General features: G+C 44.9%; 5 protein-coding genes across 5 annotated transcripts; 3 read left to right on the top strand and 2 right to left on the bottom strand.

Moving 5' to 3' along the window:
* Positions 1–1562: 1562 nt before the first annotated feature.
* Positions 1563–2353, top strand: I203_105075 (uncharacterized protein; the record flags this gene model as incomplete). Its single annotated transcript, XM_019151720.1, has 4 exons — positions 1563–1587; positions 1659–1795; positions 1869–2030; positions 2168–2353. The coding sequence occupies 4 exons, from the start codon at positions 1563–1565 to the stop codon at positions 2351–2353; spliced, it is 510 nt and encodes a 169-aa protein (XP_018998975.1).
* A 281-nt stretch (positions 2354–2634) lies between these two features.
* I203_105074 (uncharacterized protein) lies at positions 2635–6876 on the bottom strand (the record flags this gene model as incomplete). The annotated part of the gene is made up of 9 exons (XM_065517680.1): positions 2635–3734; positions 3815–3958; positions 4082–4313; positions 4490–4579; positions 4676–5679; positions 5769–5791; positions 5853–5911; positions 5989–6552; positions 6649–6876. 9 exons carry the CDS (start codon positions 6874–6876, stop codon positions 2635–2637), a joined length of 3444 nt encoding a protein of 1147 aa, XP_065374498.1.
* Positions 6877–7231: 355 nt separating this feature from the next.
* On the top strand, positions 7232–9199 carry I203_105073 (uncharacterized protein; the record flags this gene model as incomplete). The annotated part of the gene is made up of 6 exons (XM_019151718.2): positions 7232–7444; positions 7558–7630; positions 7733–7842; positions 7985–8278; positions 8539–8906; positions 9124–9199. 6 exons carry the CDS (start codon positions 7232–7234, stop codon positions 9197–9199), a joined length of 1134 nt encoding a protein of 377 aa, XP_018998973.2.
* A 543-nt stretch (positions 9200–9742) lies between these two features.
* On the bottom strand, positions 9743–12922 carry I203_105072 (uncharacterized protein; the record flags this gene model as incomplete). Its single annotated transcript, XM_019151717.1, has 7 exons — positions 9743–10180; positions 10302–10441; positions 10538–10849; positions 10917–11228; positions 11298–11393; positions 11488–11648; positions 11772–12922. 7 exons carry the CDS (start codon positions 12920–12922, stop codon positions 9743–9745), a joined length of 2610 nt encoding a protein of 869 aa, XP_018998972.1.
* A 1353-nt stretch (positions 12923–14275) lies between these two features.
* Positions 14276–15769, top strand: I203_105071 (uncharacterized protein; the record flags this gene model as incomplete). The annotated part of the gene is made up of 6 exons (XM_065517679.1): positions 14276–14333; positions 14375–14548; positions 14596–14821; positions 14997–15180; positions 15232–15367; positions 15420–15769. 6 exons carry the CDS (start codon positions 14276–14278, stop codon positions 15767–15769), a joined length of 1128 nt encoding a protein of 375 aa, XP_065374497.1.
* Between the last annotated feature and the right edge of the window lie 3707 nt (positions 15770–19476).

Below are 19476 nucleotides of genomic sequence, written 5' to 3'. Positions count from 1 at the left end.
CTTTTGCAATCCAAACAGTAGAAGAAAATCATCGAATCTGTCACGTATGGTCAGCATTTGACTAGGAACTTTGCATCAGGCTTTTCATACGAGATATCAGCGGATGACTTTCTGGAATAGGACTATCTCATAATCCCCCTTTCTCCAATCTCTCCTTCGCATCTACCTTAAAAACCCCTTCTAGTGCATTTGCATAAACCCCGGCGTAAAGGTCGACTCTTCCTGTGTTACCACTCTTCCTGACCATGTTCTCCCAGTCTTTCCATTCCTTTGATTCTTTCACAGTCGGCCCCATTGTACTTTGAGGAACGGTATCGGTTTTACATATACAGTGACCGTTCTCTGAATCATATGTAACGATCCAACTTTCTCTAGTTTCCCAATCTCGATCGAAATCCGATCTCGTGAAAAATAGGTCTATAGATAGTTGAAGATATCTCGAAGTGGGTAGGGTGGTGGAATATTCAGGTTGGATTATCATATGCGATGATTGAACGAACATTTTCACCTTCAACCTTTTAGGTTCCGCAGCGTGATGTGCTGTAGTTTTGATAATACCGTCAAGTTTTGCCCTATTAATTGTGTTGAGCGTGAACCATACGGGACAAGAATTTTTGGGGAACAAAGTCTTCCTACCCTTCTGAATAAGTGTTAGTCGACCTTGACGATCTCAAGCTGTCTCACATTTGGAATACAAGAAGACTCATATTTCAAGGACTTGCATCTCAGACGATAGATTCTCGAAGGACTCAATGTCGTTCATTTGACATATGATGTGCAAGGCTTCTCACATACTACCCTACTTCAGGTTGGTCATGATCGAAATAGAAGGATCAACAATCACGAGTTGACCCGGCATTGCACCGTTGATTTGCTCAGACGAGATATCAAAGGAGGTATGGTATGTTTTTGTAAAGTTATATCCGATCCGATCAGATCGAATCATATACCGTTTCTTTTTTTCAGGAGTAATATTCAGCTTGATCTGACATTCATTTTGTGGCTACTAATCGTCATCGCCTTCAAATGGATCAAAATACAAACCTCCCCAAAAGCGAAATTTATTGTAAATAGACTATTGCCTTCGTTTCTCAGCTTATTATTCCTGATTATCACTCAGTACTAGTCACAAGAGACGATAAGACCTATCAATTGGTGGGGCGCGTGAAGTTCAATATTACTTGCTCACAAATCGCCACAAATCTTCCACTTTCTTCTTCTTGTACTTGGGGATCAGTCATTGAATCGAAGCCTCGAAAATTTTGAAGGTATATCAGACTGAATCATGCTTTTGCGCGATGAGAAGATCCAGAATCAACTCAAACTTGTCGATAGATATTCATGCCTGTATCTTCGATTCCCATCATTCAAGCAGAATAACCAGAAAGGACAACAAACCTTCATATCGTTCTTTGACTGCCACCACTATTCAGTCCCAAAGATGAAATGATGACATCATCATTCTCATTCGAAGTCATCAACAACCTCACAAAAAGATATATCTCCCTTGCTCATCTTCTCTTTCCAGCCCATATCAAAGTTAGCTATAAACCAGAACGAAGATGCCTCCAGCTATACGTAAACAGCGTGAGTCCAGCTGACCGATGATTGACTGCTTTCACTCCGATGTAAGCTGATGTATTTTAATCATGTTACAGCTTCGCGTAATTCCCTACCGCAACCTTCCTCCAGTTCCAAGTCGACCCATCTCAACCCTTCTTCAGCCAGTCGACGGGAAGATGCCCTGACGGACTTCCAGAGTAGACGATTAGCCAGGAAGCTGGATGAACTAGAGGTGAGCCGTCCGATACGTACTTTTGATACGACCGTTTCCGATCAAGTGCTGATCATGGGGATTCATTTCTTAGCGAACCAATCCCACTGATATACCAGCTACATCTTTCATTCTCCCCTCCGATCCCCGAACAAACACCAATACCACCTCTCAGATAAATAAGAAAAAACAGTCTTCAAACGTGAGGAAGATATTGTATGGAAAGAAGAGTTTGAAAGATTGGTTAGATGAGTTGGTAAGTGAATTAATGCATTTACGAGATTTATCACCAATGCCAACCCCTTTCCCACCATCTCACTCATATACCGTGTACATATCCATGCTATTGCTAAAAATCAGAGATTATTACTTATAATGAGTCATACAAGATAGCCATCCGATCCACCTAACCCATATTTAACTTCCACATCTCCCATACCCCTCACTCCACCACGCAAGATCTGTTCGTCCTGTGGATATACCGGGGCGTACAAGTGCCCTCGATGCGCTGAGTGGAGTTGCGATAGGGTTTGTATGGAGGTGCATGAGAGGGATGGTGGATGTGGGATCGGAGGGTAGACTATAGGTTAAATGGCATTCTTAAGATAGGAATATAGGATGGATTATACCAGTACACAGAGGATTGATCAGTTGTATCAGAATACCATATTTGTTGTACTCGATAGTCACATTTAGATACAATGAACATCCATTTCGTTCATATTCTCATATACAAGTACTGACAGATCCCCCTATAGTCAGATTATAAGCCACTTGTAAACTTCTTTTTGTCATGGTACATAATCATGATCATTACACAGTATCTTCTTTCCATCTCGGCTTTCTTCGCCTTGTTCTTCTCAATCAACATACTCATCATCATCTTCCCCTTCTGCATCCTCATCCTCCCCCTCCGCATCCTCATCTTCACCTTCCGCATCTTGTTCATCCTCCACCATGACCTCATCTCCATTCACTATCTCAGCATTCTTTATTTCCTCGCCATCCACAATCTTCCCCTCGACTCCTTCACCATTCGACTTCGGTGCAATGAGTCGGGGATCCACCTTATCGTACTCTATCTGTTCAACCTCTTCCTCTTCCTCTTCGTGTTCCGTATCACTACTCAAAATGATCCTTCTTCTTCTCGAATTCATCGACTCAAGTCCATTTATACCGTTCATACTTGAGCTTTTCTTCAATACCGGTAATTCATTCGAGTCGGATTTGGTAGGGGATCCATGAAACGAGTTCGCTGCAGGTAATGTCGAGTGTTTCCTTAACTCTCTTGTATTTGGCGACGAATCGACTTGTACATTGTGCCTCGGTCTAAGACTTTTGATGGGTGATACTGAGACTGAAGGAGATTCCCGAGGTTTACGTCTCAGCGACCTTGCTGGACTCTGTGATAGTTCAGCCACCAAATTCAGCGTAGCTTGATCCTTCCCCTTCAAAATTTCTTCTTCAGTCGGTGGATGTTCTGCCATCTTCTCAGAAGCCCCATTAACTACATCATAGCTTCGTTCATGTCCATGCCCATTGAGGTTGGCATTGGTATTTGTTGCTTGTCCGATAATCTTCAACGTAGCTTCCGCCCTTTCTCCACTCGTCAACGTAGGATTTCTAGTAACTAAGAAAGGATGGTATTTCAATCTTTCAGGTTTCAACACCAGATAACCCTTTTCATCATGTTTTTTAACTACCGCTTGGATATACTCTTTGTCGACCGATATCGAATATTCCGTAGGTAAAGGTACTTTAAAATCTTTATCATCTTGGTCGTTATTAGCAGGCGGTTTCTTCCGTGATCTATTGTGGCCGCTATTGCGCGATTTGGGTGTTCGAGATGAAGAGATGGGAGTCTGGGATGATGGACGGGAATCAAAGACGTTTATCATGTCTTCCGATGTCAGGACGGAATAGATGTCGTCAAGGGTGATAGACGTAGCGAGCGATATGTCTGTACGTGTGGTGATAAATGTTGATCAGCGAAGGATCTTTGTCAGACTTGCAAATCCCATATACGGATAGTTTACTGACCATCCATACTGACATCCGGTTTGGCAGTGAGCAGATACCTGAAGATAGCTAATCGCCAATACCCTTTGTATGTGACTGCTCCTAATCCTGACAGAGGTTTTTCGGGTGATCCAACTCGACCTTCTTTCTTGGAGAGGAGATAACCTGCATGGATATGATCAATCAGCACATCGAGTTTGAGAGAAAGGAGAAATGCAGGTATGACCTTCCAGCTTTACATCTCGATTGCCAAGTCATATTGTTGATTGCCATGGCGATTGCACTTACTGAAATCGATCAAGAGCTGACCCCAGCCTTTCCGCTGTCTAACCGGCAACGTCATGATACAGCTAACGTTGTTATCCAGACTCCGCTTCTCCTTGCTGAAATACCCAACAAATCTCGCGCCGAGGTCGTCAACTTCCGTCATCACGTAGAACAAGAACGGTTCAACATCGTAGTAGAGGGTTTTGTGGTCTAGGAACATCTTGGCGAGGAGACAGAGGTTTTGGCAGTATATCTGTGGGCGAAAGGATGTGCATGGATTGATCGAGGGAGGCGTTGATATTCAGTCGATGTAGAGACGCGGTGGAGATGAAGTGGGATCATATGGGATGGATGATAGGTAGTGATGAACAGAGATACGCTACTTAGCATGCTTTGTACATGTCTTGAAGGGAGTTTGACTGAACTCACCTTGTTCTTCCTTCCGTCCACTTCGAATACCGATACCGCACCATCCCTATATATCTCATCTCCAGGTGGATGTCGCACTTTGCATTTGAGCTATTGGCATGGAGGATGTATATCAGTGTCACTCTTCCCAGTTCGAATGACACCTTGCAAGACAAGACGACAGAAGGACAAAACACTGAGACTCACCCTGTGTCGTCCAGCTACGAACCCACTCTTCATGTACTTCAAGCAGAACTCGCATAACCACAACCTTCCATCCGGTACATAAACGTACTCTTCAGGGTATGGCGCCGAATACCACGTATCGATGTCGAACTGGCCGAATCTAATTTTATTGATCTTTTCCGGTTTACCTGTATCTTCTTTCGGTGGATGATGGAGATGACCATGAGGAGGGGTGGAAGGCGGGAATGGATATCCTGATGTTGGTGACGGATCACTCATCGATATAGTCTGTTGTAATAACCTATCTCTCAACGGGCGTGATAAAGATGCTGAAGAACTGTTTAATCTTGATGATCCATTGGGATTCTGAACAGGTGTACGTTGACTCGGTCCAGGTGTACCGGGTGAAGAAGGCCCAGGTGAACCTAGACTGAAACCGAGGTCTAGAGTCGATGAAGAAGATAGATTGGGCGGTGGACCACCTAATTTTGTTTCAGCCAATTTCCTAGATCTCTCAAATTCCTCTTTATCCCTTTCATTTATCTCTGTCTTGGATGTATCGGCTTCTTTACCTGTGATTATACCACCATAAGGAACTCTCTCCTCTTCTGGTATTTCTTCCGGTTCGTTTGATGTATTTTCTACTTCCGTGCGCTGCTTATTCTTCTTGGGTAACTTCAATCTAACTATCATAGGTGTACCTTCATCATCTTCCGTATCGACCTTCTCTCGGATCCTCCTCCTTTTCTCCGACGCAGAAGCAGAAGCAGAGGGTTTTGACAATTTCACTTTTATCCTCTGAGCATGAGTTGATGGACCAGGCGATGCGAAATCATCTAACCCATTTACTGCTATTGTTTTCTTATGTCTGGCAGTTGGCGTCGATATGCTCTGTGTATCCAACAAAGCAGATACCGCTTTCCGAGAAGATGAACTGGTGGTATTGAGGTGAGTTTTGTGCGAACGGGAAGAGGTAGAAGATAAGGATGGTTCTTCAGATAGGCATCTGGGACAATGCCATAAGCCTGGAAATGGAAAACAAAGGAATACTCTTTGTCGTCAGTAAAGGATCATCCGTCACATCTATATCAGAAAAGAAGTTTGAGATAAATACCTTTGGGTGGTCTTGCCAATACACTGGTTGATGCGAGAAGCTTTATATCAGTTCGGTGCCAGTTGACCTTGAAAAATGACTTACGGTACTAGACAATAGCTATGCCAACCTCTATCACACGTATCACAGAACATCAACCTTGACTAAATCATCCCATCCAATCCATTGTCAGCTACATCTGATATCATTGAGAGATAGGTGAAACAAACAGTGAACTCACATCATCTCCTTTCACTTTACATGATTCGCAGACCTTACATTCAATACACTGCCAATCGTATGATTGTATCTTGACTGTGATCAACCCTCCCTCCTCCATATTCAAACAGGATGGATGACCTGATCTACCGCATAACGTACAGGATACCATCCTCTCTGCCCTACCGAGCTTGTTGATATTATCTGTCCCTCCACAGAACGAACATATCGGCTCCCTGAAGACAGCAGGCTGTTTGCCTTTTCCTTTCCCATTGGGTTTCGTCTTTGGTCGAGAACGCGGTTGCGAGCGAGACCCATATGCAGTATGGTTATGAGATTCACCATTAGGTTGTGGGGTAGAGAATGTCTGCGATAAAGAAGTGGAAGATCTAGCTACCCTCGCTCGTTTTCTGGGTGAAGGAGTGTTGGATCCATTGGAAGATGTGAAGATGTCGATACGAGGCGTGAAAGCTGGTGCTTGTACGTGGGGTTGATATACGATCGTATCTTGATACAAGGATGATGAAGAGGCTATAGGATCTGGTTGTTGATGATGACGATGGTATTGATGATGATGATGTCCGTTCTACGCGAATAATGAGAATAAATCAGAATGATGAAAAGTAAGACGCGTTGATTTACCAACATGAGAGATGACTAGACCAAATCGATCATCACTCACAGGTCCATGTCTGTGATTGCTCATGTCAACCTCCAGTTCCTCGTCCACCAGTTCACCCTCAGCATCTTCCAGGTCATCCTCTTCCTGCAACAAGGCCGGATCTATCGGTGTATCGTTGTTCTGCTGTTGCTTAGGTGTGGGAGAAGCGGGAGGTAGTTTGGAAGGTGTACGCGATAAGCCAGAACGGACTGACAGTGCTTTGGAGGAGGAACGCGTGGGAGTCCTCATGTCTGATGGGGTCTCCTTCGGGGGGTGTTGGGATGCATGAGGGTGATACTGAGGATGAGGATGAGAGGGTGTATAGTATACAATAGTAGTCCCAAGTATGCATAAGAATGGTGTATCTCAAGTGGTGTGTTTATGGTCAATGCAAGTAGGGAGGAGGGTGATAAGCTGATCACCGGGATCAATTGCATTGCAGGGTGGGTATTATGCCACGTCATTGTACCCCCCTCAGCTTTGAACGATATCCTCGCATCCTACACAATATATCAAACAAACCTGTTATCATCGTTACTCCTAAGATCATCTCCACCCATTCAAACCCCTTCGCACCATCCGCTACGTGAACAGGCCATCAAACATGTCAGTACGAAAATCACCTCCCCCTTCCGGTCCAGGATCAGCAATTATCAAACGAGCGAGGGTGGACGACGGTGAAGATGAGGATAACAACACGATGACCATGACGGTGGCTTCCAGTGGTGAAGGTCAGAGGAAGAATGCTCTGATACGGAGTGTCAAGAGGACGAGTGGGCTGGAAGCTCCCATCGTGTCCTTGACGGGTGCTCATGGGGTGAGTATGTTTCCTGTAAAGGCAGATATGATTGGGATCATTTCTCGACATCTGAGGAGGAGACATACAAAAATGGAGTATATTGCTAATGATTCCTTCAAATCATTATATAGGGAGAAATTACAGCTTGTAAATTCGACCCATCAGGTCAGACGCTAGCTGCATGCTCAGTAGACAGGAGTATATGTAAGTGACTGGTCAGATCAAATAAATTATCATCTCGAATGTTCTTCTCGCACTGCCAAGGATGTGTGAGTTGACAAGTTATGTTTCCTATCTACCAAACAGCGTTATGGAAAACATACCCACCGCATGATAATTACGGTATCATACCGAACGTGCACAAGACCGCTATTCTAGATATAGCATATTCGTTAGACTCGGAGACTATCTATTCAGTGAGTGTCGAAAATCTAGAACATATCCCTTCAATCCCCTAGCTATCGGACTTGTCGCCTTTCCTCCATATCCCCTTCAAGCTCCATCTTTCTAATGTCTATTAGACGCGGAATACTGATATTTCCTTTTGATGGACCACAGGGTTCAGCAGACGGTATCCTAATATCCACCGACCTCCGAACCGGCTCCCGAATATCCAAGTACTCCGCCCACTACGGCCCTATCAACAGTATTGCCGTGACCATCTCCGGAGGACGTGAGCTGGTCCTGACAGGTGGAGATGATGGGATAGCTAGAGTGTGGGATTTCTCGTTGGACTCGAAGCAGAATCCAGTGGCTGAGTTCGACGATGAGAGGGACTGTCCGGTGACGGCTGTGGAATGGAGTAAAGATGGGAATCAGTGTTTTGTTGGTGGGGTGGATAACGAGGTGAAGGTGAGTGGTACCGGTTCAAACGAGGTTGAGCTTGGGCGGGCAGGTGAGACGAAAAGCAGCCGTTTTAGGGATAGTAAGACACGAGCTGAGGGAGCAGGGGGTTGGTTGGACGAGGTGGAGGACATATCACAGGGGAGGAAATTGGCGGCCATAGAGTCAAGATTTGGATACTGTATCACGTTTTAATAGTCTTTAGATAGGAGAAGTAAACAGCTTGAATCTCTCTTATGGAACATAGGCTAATCACCTTTTGTCATCAGGTATGGGACCTCCGTTCCTCCTCTATCCTATACACCCTTCGCGGTCATACCGATACCATTTGTTCCCTCTCCCTCTCCCCCTCAGGCGACTACCTCGGTACTTACGGCTTGGACTCACTATTGATCATATACGATGTCAAACCCTTCTCATCGGATCCAATGAGAGTATATCGATCGTTAACGGGAGCGCCAGCAGGATTCGAAAGTTCGTTAATCAAGTTGGCATGGACAAAACATGATAACGGGTCTAGAATCGCTGTAGGAGGAGGAGATAGGTCAGTAACCGTTTGGGATGTAGATACGGGAAAGATAGCGTACAAGTTGCCGGGACATAAGGGAACAGTCACGGCGGTTGATTTCCATCCTAGGTGAGTTTGACATGTAGATCTGGAGATTTTCAGGGGCGATAGGTGAAACGGCATGATCATCTTGGGGTTAGAAACGGAGATTCCTACCCGAGATAGTTGAACTTAGATAGCAGAAGGAGAGAGATGGTCATCGATGAGCTGTCATCATGAGTAGAGATGACGTGATAGGCAATAGCAAATGGGGACTCTTTGCTAATCTGAAGTTTCGGTTTCAAAGAGAACCAATCATTCTGACAGGATCGAAAGATTCGAACATGTTACTGGGCGAATTAGATGCTACAGAAGCGTTATAGAAAAAAAAAATGGATGTGAGGGACACATCGTGGCGTTTTACCTGCTCTTATTGAAAGGGGGCAATAGGAAACATAGGTGAACTGAAAGAGTCATCGAGGCATTCCAAGAACTCAATCTCTCAATTTCAAAGATATAATGAGGGCCAGATCGTGCGGAAAAGGTAAAGGGATGACCTAGAGATTCGTTACAGTAACGAACTTATCAAAAAACATGTCTTCATGTATCTTATATCAAAAATCAATTTTGACAAACACTCTTGAACAGGGGTAATCACCAGGGCAAGAATTTCGGACTGCAGTCAATAATAAACTTGTCATACTGTTCAAGCGAATCTCATGTCCCCGCTCCCCTGGTGTACGGAAGACGATAGGTAGCGCGATTTGGTTTGACAAGTCGAACAGGTATTGCAGATAGTATACCTTAATTCATCACTTCTTCCTTCTAAAAGAGCCGTTCCAATTATGTGTATACTTGTTGCCTTTTCTGGCGTACACTTTCATCCCAATCAATCTATCCGCCATTCAGCCCAATGGTTCATAGCGCTATGGCACAAAATTATCAGGAATCGCGACGCTCTGCGGTCCTCTGATACCCTTAGGAGGCCATCTCTCATCCTCTTTCCAATCTACTTCATAGCTCTTCTTCCCACTACCTATATCATCCTCTCCCGACCCCGGAAGTACAACCTTCGCCAATCCATTAGGTGGAACTTCGATAGATACTTTCAGTTTGTTGTTTTCGATCTTCCAATCTACAGCGTATGTACCGTAGGGAGAACTGAAAGATGTGGAAGCAGAAGTGATAGTCCCACCTGGTTGAGGTCGAATCAAGGCTTTCTTCCATCCTGGCTTCAGTGCTGATAGACCACCGATGGACTCGTGCATGAATTGAGCGACTGCACCGAGGGCGTAATGATTGAAGGAAGTCATCTGACCTGGGTTGATGGATCCGTCAGGTAAAGCGGAGTCCCATCTTTCCCACTATCGTAGTAACAGGAGGAGTGTCAGCTGTTACATATGAAGCAAAGATAGGTTGAAGGTGTTTGTAATTGATTTTTGGCTTGCATGAGGAGTCAGTGCAGTGTCAATAGCGATCACTCACAATTGTTGTAGCTCCCATACCAACTGAGTATAACCACGATGGATTATCTCTCTCTTGTAACATCCTATAAGCGATGTGGGAAAGTCCATTCTCAGATAAGACTGGTAGTAAGATAGGTGTACCGGCGAAACCAGTTGATACTGTGGCATAGTATTTATCACGTCAGTTGACAATCCAGAATATATCTCGAGTAGGAGGATAAGATGAATGTCGATATAAGTTCGTTTATGACTTACCTTTGAAGAAATTCCATTTACAGAGATACTCCAACCTCTCTCTAGCTCTTTCCACTTGATCATCTTCCATTAAACCAAACTTCAATGCGAGAGCATATGCAGTCTGAGTATCAGATACCAGTCTACCTTTACTCGAGATGTACTCTTCTTGGAACAGCTTCTTGAACTTCTTGGCATCTTGTTCATATTTTGACGTTTCACTCGCTGGTTTACCTAGTAGTTTACCAATTCGAGCGACGAGCGAGGTGACATACACCAGGTAGGCATTGGCGACGAGATGAGTGTCGGTCCGGCCATGTGCGGGGTATTGAGCTGAACGTTTAGGTTGTTGAGTATTTCCGATTCGTCTTTGGTCATATTGGTAAATGAGATCACTCACGAGGTGCATTGGGATCCAACCAATCTGCATATTGCGGTGCCAAAGGATTATACAATCCATTTTCACCCCTTGGTAAACCTTTATCCAACCATAATTTCATACTTTCCCATTGACTTTCCAAGATCCCCCTATCTCCAGCGGAAGTATACAAGTCCCAAGGTGTGATAGCCACCACGTCTGCCCAGACCGCATGTGGCTTGGGCCAGGGATCGTTGGATGCGTTAGGAGGAATGAATGGGACTACGGTTGGAGGGACACCTTTCCAGTATTGTTGTTCGGAGTAGACATCTTTCAACCATCCGCTTAGGAAACCTATGAAGACCACATGTTAATCATCCAGGAGTATGTAGGATAAAGAGGAGAACGGATGAGAAAACTTACCGGAAGTGTCAAATAGGTAATTCGCGGTAGGTGCAAATACTTGAATGTCACCTGTCCAACCTAATCTTTCATCTCGCTGAGGACAGTCGGTAGGGACTACAGTGACAAAGGACCGAATCAATGAAAGTACCTCCAAGGAACGTGTGTTTGCTCATGATAGGGGGATGACTTTATACTGATTAGCACTCACCAGAGACGAAGTTGGACATCATTCCCCATACTACATTCTCGTGTAGTCTGTTGATCATGGAATGGGAAGAATGGAAAGTACCCGTTCTTCTCATATCTGAGAAAATGACAATGGCGGTGAAATCGTCCAGAGTTGGGTTGACGCCGTTGATCTCGGCGTATCTGAGCAGTAGAGTATGAGATAGTCAGATGTGGCTTGACTCTTGGGCATGTAGTAGGAGTCAGGTGGAGATGAAAAAACGTGATGATAACAATAATGTTTGATTGAGTCGAATATGAACCCACCTGAACCCATGGAAAGTAAATTTCGGTTCCCATCCTTTCGTCTTTCCACCCAATACGATCCTGTCATTCGGTTCAGCCGTTCTCAGAGGTCTGACACCCAATTCACCATGTTCCAACACCTCTGCTGTCCTGATGAACAATTCTTCACCTTGTAGATCGTTGTTGATCCTAACCCATCCTACCAAATTCTGACCGAAATCCAAGATCGTCTTTCCACTCTTAGTGGTGATTATCTCGATAGGTTTAACTTCTTTCACTCTTCTAACGGGAGGTGCATCGGAAGATATCAACTCGGCTTCTGGGAAAGGTAATACCTCGGATCTGGTGATTTGAGTGGTGCTATCCGAATGGGTGGTATCGTATATCTCTCCATTATAGATCTCTGAATTCTTAACTGGACCATCCATCAGACTCTCCCAAGTATCATCAGTCACCAGAGTAAGTTTGTTGTCTAATTCTAATTGACCGATGAAACCTAATCTATCACCCCATACATTCCTTGTACCTGGTCTACCCAATCTACCAGCATACCATCCTTCCCCTACATACGCTACGATCTCGTTCTCCCCATGCTTGAGCAAAGATGTAATGTCGTATGTTTGGTAGTTCAAATGATATTTATAACTTGTCCATCCAGGTGTTAGAACTCGATCACCCACTACTTTCCCATTGATCGTCACCTCATACAATCCATGAGCAGTAGCGTACAGTCTTCCTTTCTTGGATAATTCTGAAACATCAAATTTCTTCCTAAGCCTGAATGGTTTCTTAGGTTTATCCTTATCCTCCTGAGCTGGTCCGGAGATCAAGTTCGCTTTCCATTCCTTCCTATCTAAGAAAGCAGCTTCAATCCTGATTTCTGACCAGTTGGTGGTCTTACCGTCGTTTCCGGTCGACCTGACTTTGACATTGACAATTTCCCTAGAAGACAGAGGTTGAGAAGGCCATGGGACAAGGATTGAACCGCTGGACTCCACCTTGTACTGTTCTTCTTTACCCCCTTCCCTAGTGATTACGATCTCATATGAGACTTGTTTCCAATCTTTCAGGTCGGTCGAAGCGAATCGCCAGGATAGTCGAGGAGAAGAATGGGCGATACCGAAACCTGATTGATGGTGCTCTGCTTGGACAGCTTCGATATGAACGGACATGGTGAGAGTGATAACCCTTGATGACTCGTCGGTGCATATCAGGTATGAAGAGAGGTAGCTGCTCTGTGGTCTATATGATGAAGCAGAATGTACTCTACGGTACAATCTTATCTAGTAACTCTCAGGTGGATCCGGTTCAACCTGCCGAGGGACGGGGGAAATATTGTCCGAACTTGATAATCATGTGATAGTGTAAGCATACTTAGTCATGGTGGCTTGCTTCTTGATTGTTAACAAGGTTGTTTTTGTTCCACCTTGCTCTCTGCCCTCTGCCCTTCGCATCAAAGGAAAACCCGAGGAGAAGAGAAGAAGAGGAAGAAGGTGCTTCGATACGGGGTACGTATTGGAATCCAGGACGGGATTCGATCGGGTCCAGCTCAACGAAGAACGGTCGGCCTTGTCCGAGGCCCGAACACTCGGATTTGCGCACCGGACTCGCTCATATGAAATGGCCAGCAAGGCGAATAGCTTCGATGATGCCACAGTGTCTTCATTCGGCGGCGGACATTTCAACGATCCATGCCATGGAGCCTTTGCGAAACTATTGGTGCTTTGCAGAGTTACAGAATTCCAGTCTGCACAGCGAAGAATGGACTTCCAAATATTCAAACAAGATGTATAACTTATTTTTTCTTTCTCTCGCGGATTTAACGTGAGCCTTTTAGCTCTTCCTGATTTCCTGTTTTGCCGATGCCATTGCCGATGCTTAGCGAAACGGACCCTCCTTGAATTGCGCATATCTGAGCCGAACTCCGCATCTTGCTATGCATCAGGACCTGGTTCTGACACTTCTCACAGCCAACTCACTCTGTTTGCGCAGGGCCAATATCATGGGTTTTCCCTATCTCCTTGTATGGATGGTCACTTCGTCGGCTTCTGATGAACGGTAAAACTTAGATCAGGACATATATCCTCAGGGGTTGAAGATTTCCACAGTTCTATTTGCGGCATGTTCATTCCATAGATAGCTGTTTCATCGCTTGTTTATTGACCATCCCTGACATCGCATGCATCATCATTCCTACACTTTCATACATTTGTTGACATCGATGCACCGCATGATGATTAAGAGTTGAAATTGGCCGGTAAAAAATTGCGGATACACCAACGGAACTTCCATTTTATATGAAGAGTGAAAATGATGAAAACAACTTTCAACCTTGTTCATTTCTTGATCTTCACTTTCAGTTGGAATTGCTCATGATGCTGCAGCTTATCGCAATCCTCACTCTAGCCCTATCGATAGTACCCGATGATGTACGGGGCCATCGTGGATGTGCTGGTCGTGAAATGGTGAGAAGGAATCTCGGGGGACCTGTGATTTCTAGCACCGACCAGTTGAGGTCGCTGCAAATGGAAACATTGAACAGGCGTCAAGTAACGGATGAGGCCAGTGCAGCGCAGAGTATAGGTGAGTGTCGCTTGTTATGGAAACTTTGCTGATTATTCAAGACCCTGGCACCGAATGCACTGCCTACTCCTACCAGCCAGTGATAGATGTCATGTCTTCTTTCCCTACCATATGGGACACTGCTAGTCTAGTCAACGGGGACACCGAAGCTTCTTCACTCTTTGCTACAATCAATGCTACTCTCAACTCCAAATTACCTAATGTCAAGCCCAAAGGTGAGTTGTGGGCCAGCACGTAACGGCACTGACGTGACGCCCGCTAGGTACATCCACCGGCGATTTCTCAAACGTTGGTTACAGTGCCTCGGACCCCGATTGCTGGTGGACTTGGTCACAATGCACCAATCCTGATTCATCTCTAGGCATCAATGCGGATCATACTACTGTGCCAGAGCCGGACACATGGGGATTGGGCTTTGATGACGGGCCAAACTGTAGCCATAACGCTTTCTACGACCACCTTAAAAACAATGGGCAAAAGGCGACAATGTAAGTTTTGTCCAACGTTGAGCATTCTCTGATCAGGCAGGTTCTACATAGGGAGCAATGTCATGGACTGGCCACTTCAAGCTCAGCGAGGTCTCACGGACGGACATCACATTTGCGTTCATACCTGGTCTCATCAGTGAGTAAATGTCCGCCAAGATCCTCGCTGACCATGTAGATACATGACCTCTTTCTCCAATGAGGAGGCCTTTGCGGAACTGTATTACACTCGTAAAGCTATCAAAGCAGTCCTAGGAGTGACTCCCACTTGTTGGCGTCCTCCTTATGGTGACGTAGATAATCGGATTAGACTCATTGCTCAAGGTCTGAACTTGACTAATTACGTGTGGTCGGACGATTCGGTGGGTCACGGCCCATGCGGATCAAAAGTCATAGCTAATCACTCATTTCAGGAGGACTGGAAAACCAGTACTGCCGGAAGTAATGTGACCGAAGCAGATATCACTGCGAATTATCAAGCAGTAGTCAGTAAAGCTTCGAATGGGACGTACAAAGCCAGCGGACCCATAGTGTTGACTCACGAACTGAGTGAGTTCTCTGACGTGAAGCTCAGGTATAGGCATCGCTGATTCATGGACAGCCAACTTCACCATGTCGGAGTTCATGTCTCAATACGACAGTATCAAGGCAGCTTTCAAATATGTTGTGCCCCTTGCAAGTGCCTTCAACATCACTCAACCATACACCGAAAACAACGTCTCCTATCCCGACTTCCTTGCATACACAAACCAAAGCTCCTCCGCCAGCTCCTCCGTTTCTGTCAGTGGTTCCAGCACTGGCACTGATACTACCGCGGGTGCCTCATCATCTGCTACCAGTAATTCTAGCGGCGGCTCCAGTACTAAAAGCTCGGGTTCTCCCAAGTTAATCGTCAACTTTTTCGCGATCAGCGTTCTTGCCGGCCTTATCAGTTGCGGAACCCTACTCTAGGCAGTTCGCTGTGTCCTAATTGGTGTAGCCCTGCCTCCTAGCCGTTAAAAAGACGATACTGGTATTCACATATGAATGGACATTATGCTATACCACTGAAATGACTAGTCTGATGAAGACTGTGGGCCTCGTGCACCCGGGACTCGCTGATCGATGGAGGTGTGCAGTAGCAGCTTTTGTTGATGTGATGCGTTAAACAAAAGCTGTTCCAGTAGCTTTTTGATATCCTTTGTCCGTGAGGTAATCTTACGCATCACTCATAGGCGTCCAGATCTTCAAAGCTTGAGGAGTAGTCAGCTTGCAGACAGTCGGACGAGGAATGCTAAAACATACACGTTGATGCTTCGTGCGGTCCAGCCATATAACGACTTCAAGCGCGATGTTGCGTTACGAGGAATGATCACATACTCAAAAGAAAGGAAGATCAAGTTACTCGACATCGACTATCAATCTGTATGGCCCCTCCTTCCCTATTGAAGTTAGGTTCCTACGGACTACCCACGAGTACTCATCAAAGAACTTTAGGCATAAATGCTGATGACTGACTTGCCGTTGGCATGGGGCTTATCAAAGTCCGACCGATCGCCCAGGTCGAGAGCAAAATCAACGTTCCCGATACCGACAAGACCTTTCAAGCTTCCCGAAAAGATTTCCGAACACTCCACGTTGATTGTTTCTGATATTGTCAAGATCGAGATCCTGATAGCAAGCTCTTCCTTTTCGACTACAAAACACCGTATACCAAAAAGAATTTTGATAAGATAACCATGGCGGCCATGATGGAATTCATGGTCACCCATCAGACTCATTGAAGCATTAATTATAATACAAAGGTTTCTATCTGATGTGAAGAGGCAGATCGAAGTCGGATATACACGAGGTACATCTTGGCTACCAACATATACTTACATACATATCAGATATCAAGTTAGATTAAGTAGAGAACAGATTACATACATCATCAAAGCTCAAGTAAATATAGGAACCCGATTGAATGCTATGCTTGTGCAGTATCTATGCATGTGCAGTATCTATGCATGTGCAGTATCTATGCACTGTAGACTACCATGGACTCTCTCTATTCACATTTTTGAGCACTCGGTGACTACTTTATCATGTGTTTGAAGCTGACTTGAGATTATATCATACTCTCTAAGTCTACGCTCACCCTGATCACTATGTCACCATGCAACCATCATACATCACCATGATCATTATCATCATAATCATCATCATACAATCATCGTCCAACGTTTCGTTCCTGACGACTTCCCCTTCCCATTCTTAGGGCGAACTCAATGTTGACCACTACGCATAGCATATAAACCTTTACGTAGCAATCTCGTCATCAGCAACATCATCCTCGATCTTGCCCACTACACTAGCAAAATCTCATTCAGAGCCGGTATTGTGACAGCAGCTCGAATCGAACACAAACCCAGAACAAGAAGATCAATCAAAAACCGAATCTCGACCCGAGGATGGTGAAATTATCAACGATCGGTACCTACTCCAACTACTGACGATGTACGAGCTATTCTTATGTTAGGAAAATCAGGTCAATCATGGGAATCTACAGATGGTTAAGAGGGATATCGTGCTTGATAGGAGGATCGTACCATTTAATGCGCCTACTTGATTCTCCTCCTTCCCAGAAGTGATTGACGAGAGCTACTGGGCCCCTCACCAGTATTGAAAACCCACTCTTCTGTACGTCTTATTCATATTTCGAACATCTAATAGCAGGGTGTATTATGCTGTATGCTGATTCAGAATGGGAGATCCTAGACAGTATCAGACAGATTCAACGTGAATCATCCACTTACGAGCCCATTTCTGACTGGTCTCATCCTTTACTGTAGGAAAATTGAAAATTATCGATACTCACAAGTTTAACGGACTGCCTCGGCTGAATTATTCGACTGGCAGGTGATCAGTTGAGTTGGAGACAAGGATGTACCTGGCTAGATTAGGCAAGAACTGTTGGGCTTGTACCCAGGGTATCCTGTTCGGTGCTTCGTCATCTTCATGAAGAGTTTCAGTAAGTCTCAATTACTTTCCACTTACAACTCCGAATTATCCATTGACATCCCAATCAGGATGCTTGCTGATTGATGTAAGTAGTATCTCGATTAGTAGACATGCGAAAGATGTTGTACGAGATGCACGAACCTCATCTTCAGGCTCCTTACTCACTGCCGCTCTCAGACGACAATATGAATGTCACCATGCACGTAAACTGGTGTGCAAGCAAGGTCGGTCATGGTAGTTTTTTCGCATGGAACAGTAAGGAGATCAACACACTGGATGGAAGGTATAGGGGAGAGACGACAAAGCACAATCAATGACGCAAAGGGAATTAAGGAAATCCTCTCTTATGGATCTAAAACATTGCGAAACGAGTAAGAATCCTTAACAAGATCTTCGCTCATTTCCATCAGTGTTGTAGCCCCTTTGTCATAACGCTCGATGAAACTCAGATACTCTGTATACTCGTGAGCCATCCAGTCACTTTTCAGAAATTCCCATAGGTCTTTATATGAAGAGACCAGATTTGTAGTAAGTAGTCTGTAGTCAGGGTGACACCTATCGCCGGCGGTTTCTTGTCTCCTATCCTATCCATTTTGATCGTATTCAAGGACATGATTGGTGCTTGAACTTGAAGATGAATATCCACTGTACTGGTGTGGTGCCAACGCACATCCTCCTGTCACATCCCTCTGCCATAAACGCCAATTCTCTATATGTAGGAGGTCGCTATATTCCCTCCATGTAAACTAGATGTTCAGACAGACAGATTTGGTTCATCACGCCGCATCGCGACTGAGGCTGAAAGAACGATGAGGCTCTAGTCAGTGATTAATATCGAGACCATGCCGATCACTTTGTTGACGTTCCTGAGGGAAACGAATGAAGGTCCATCGAATCTGACTTCAAATCATTCGAGATATCCTAGATGGTTTCAGTACGTGTCATAACACGACATATCGTTGGACTTTGAGAATGGTGATAACATCCCTGCCTTGGTGGGCTAGTCTGTCAGATTTCAGTGATTGATTTGATGAAGCAGTGTATGAGAACGTAAGCGATGTCAAGTGAGTCAAGTCACTCCCTCCCAATGTAATGAGTTGTCCCAAAATAAAATATCTTTAAGCGGCACTTAATTCTGTCATTCCGCCTACTAAAACGATATGATATGATGTGCACTGTGTGATACTTGTCTCAGAGCCAAGAGTTCGATGGGTCCTTCCAAGGCCTTATGCTCTTTCGCATTAGGTGGGATATACCTTGATCCCTGTAACATCATGCTTTTAGGCTTCAATCGATAGCTGGATATCTCTGGAAGCCTCTGGAAGCTAGGACTGACTGTATGACGGTATTGAAGGATCATTTCAACGAGTGAGTGCGATAGCCCCATCGTCCAAACTTAATCGTTAGAAGATTCCCACGACGAGGGAGGTTGCAGAGAGCGGACCACTAAGTTCATTTTTTTTCAACATTGGTCGAGATCATAATGATACGTGTTTCCATGGTCATGACAAGGATCATTAAGCAGAATCCTCATTTTTGGATCCAGCTTCCAAAAGTAGAGCCCATTTTCGTGGTGATCTCGCGTGGTGATCGGCATACCCCTAAGCCGGATTGTGGGGTTTGCGGTAACATTAGGGTATTCACGTGGATTGTACCTCACCCCTCATTGCCCATCA

Source organism: Kwoniella mangroviensis (genome assembly GCF_000507465.2).
Source record: "Kwoniella mangroviensis CBS 8507 chromosome 1 map unlocalized Ctg01, whole genome shotgun sequence".
NCBI lineage: Eukaryota > Fungi > Basidiomycota > Tremellomycetes > Tremellales > Cryptococcaceae > Kwoniella > Kwoniella mangrovensis.
This window is presented reverse-complemented; position numbering and strand designations above follow the sequence as displayed.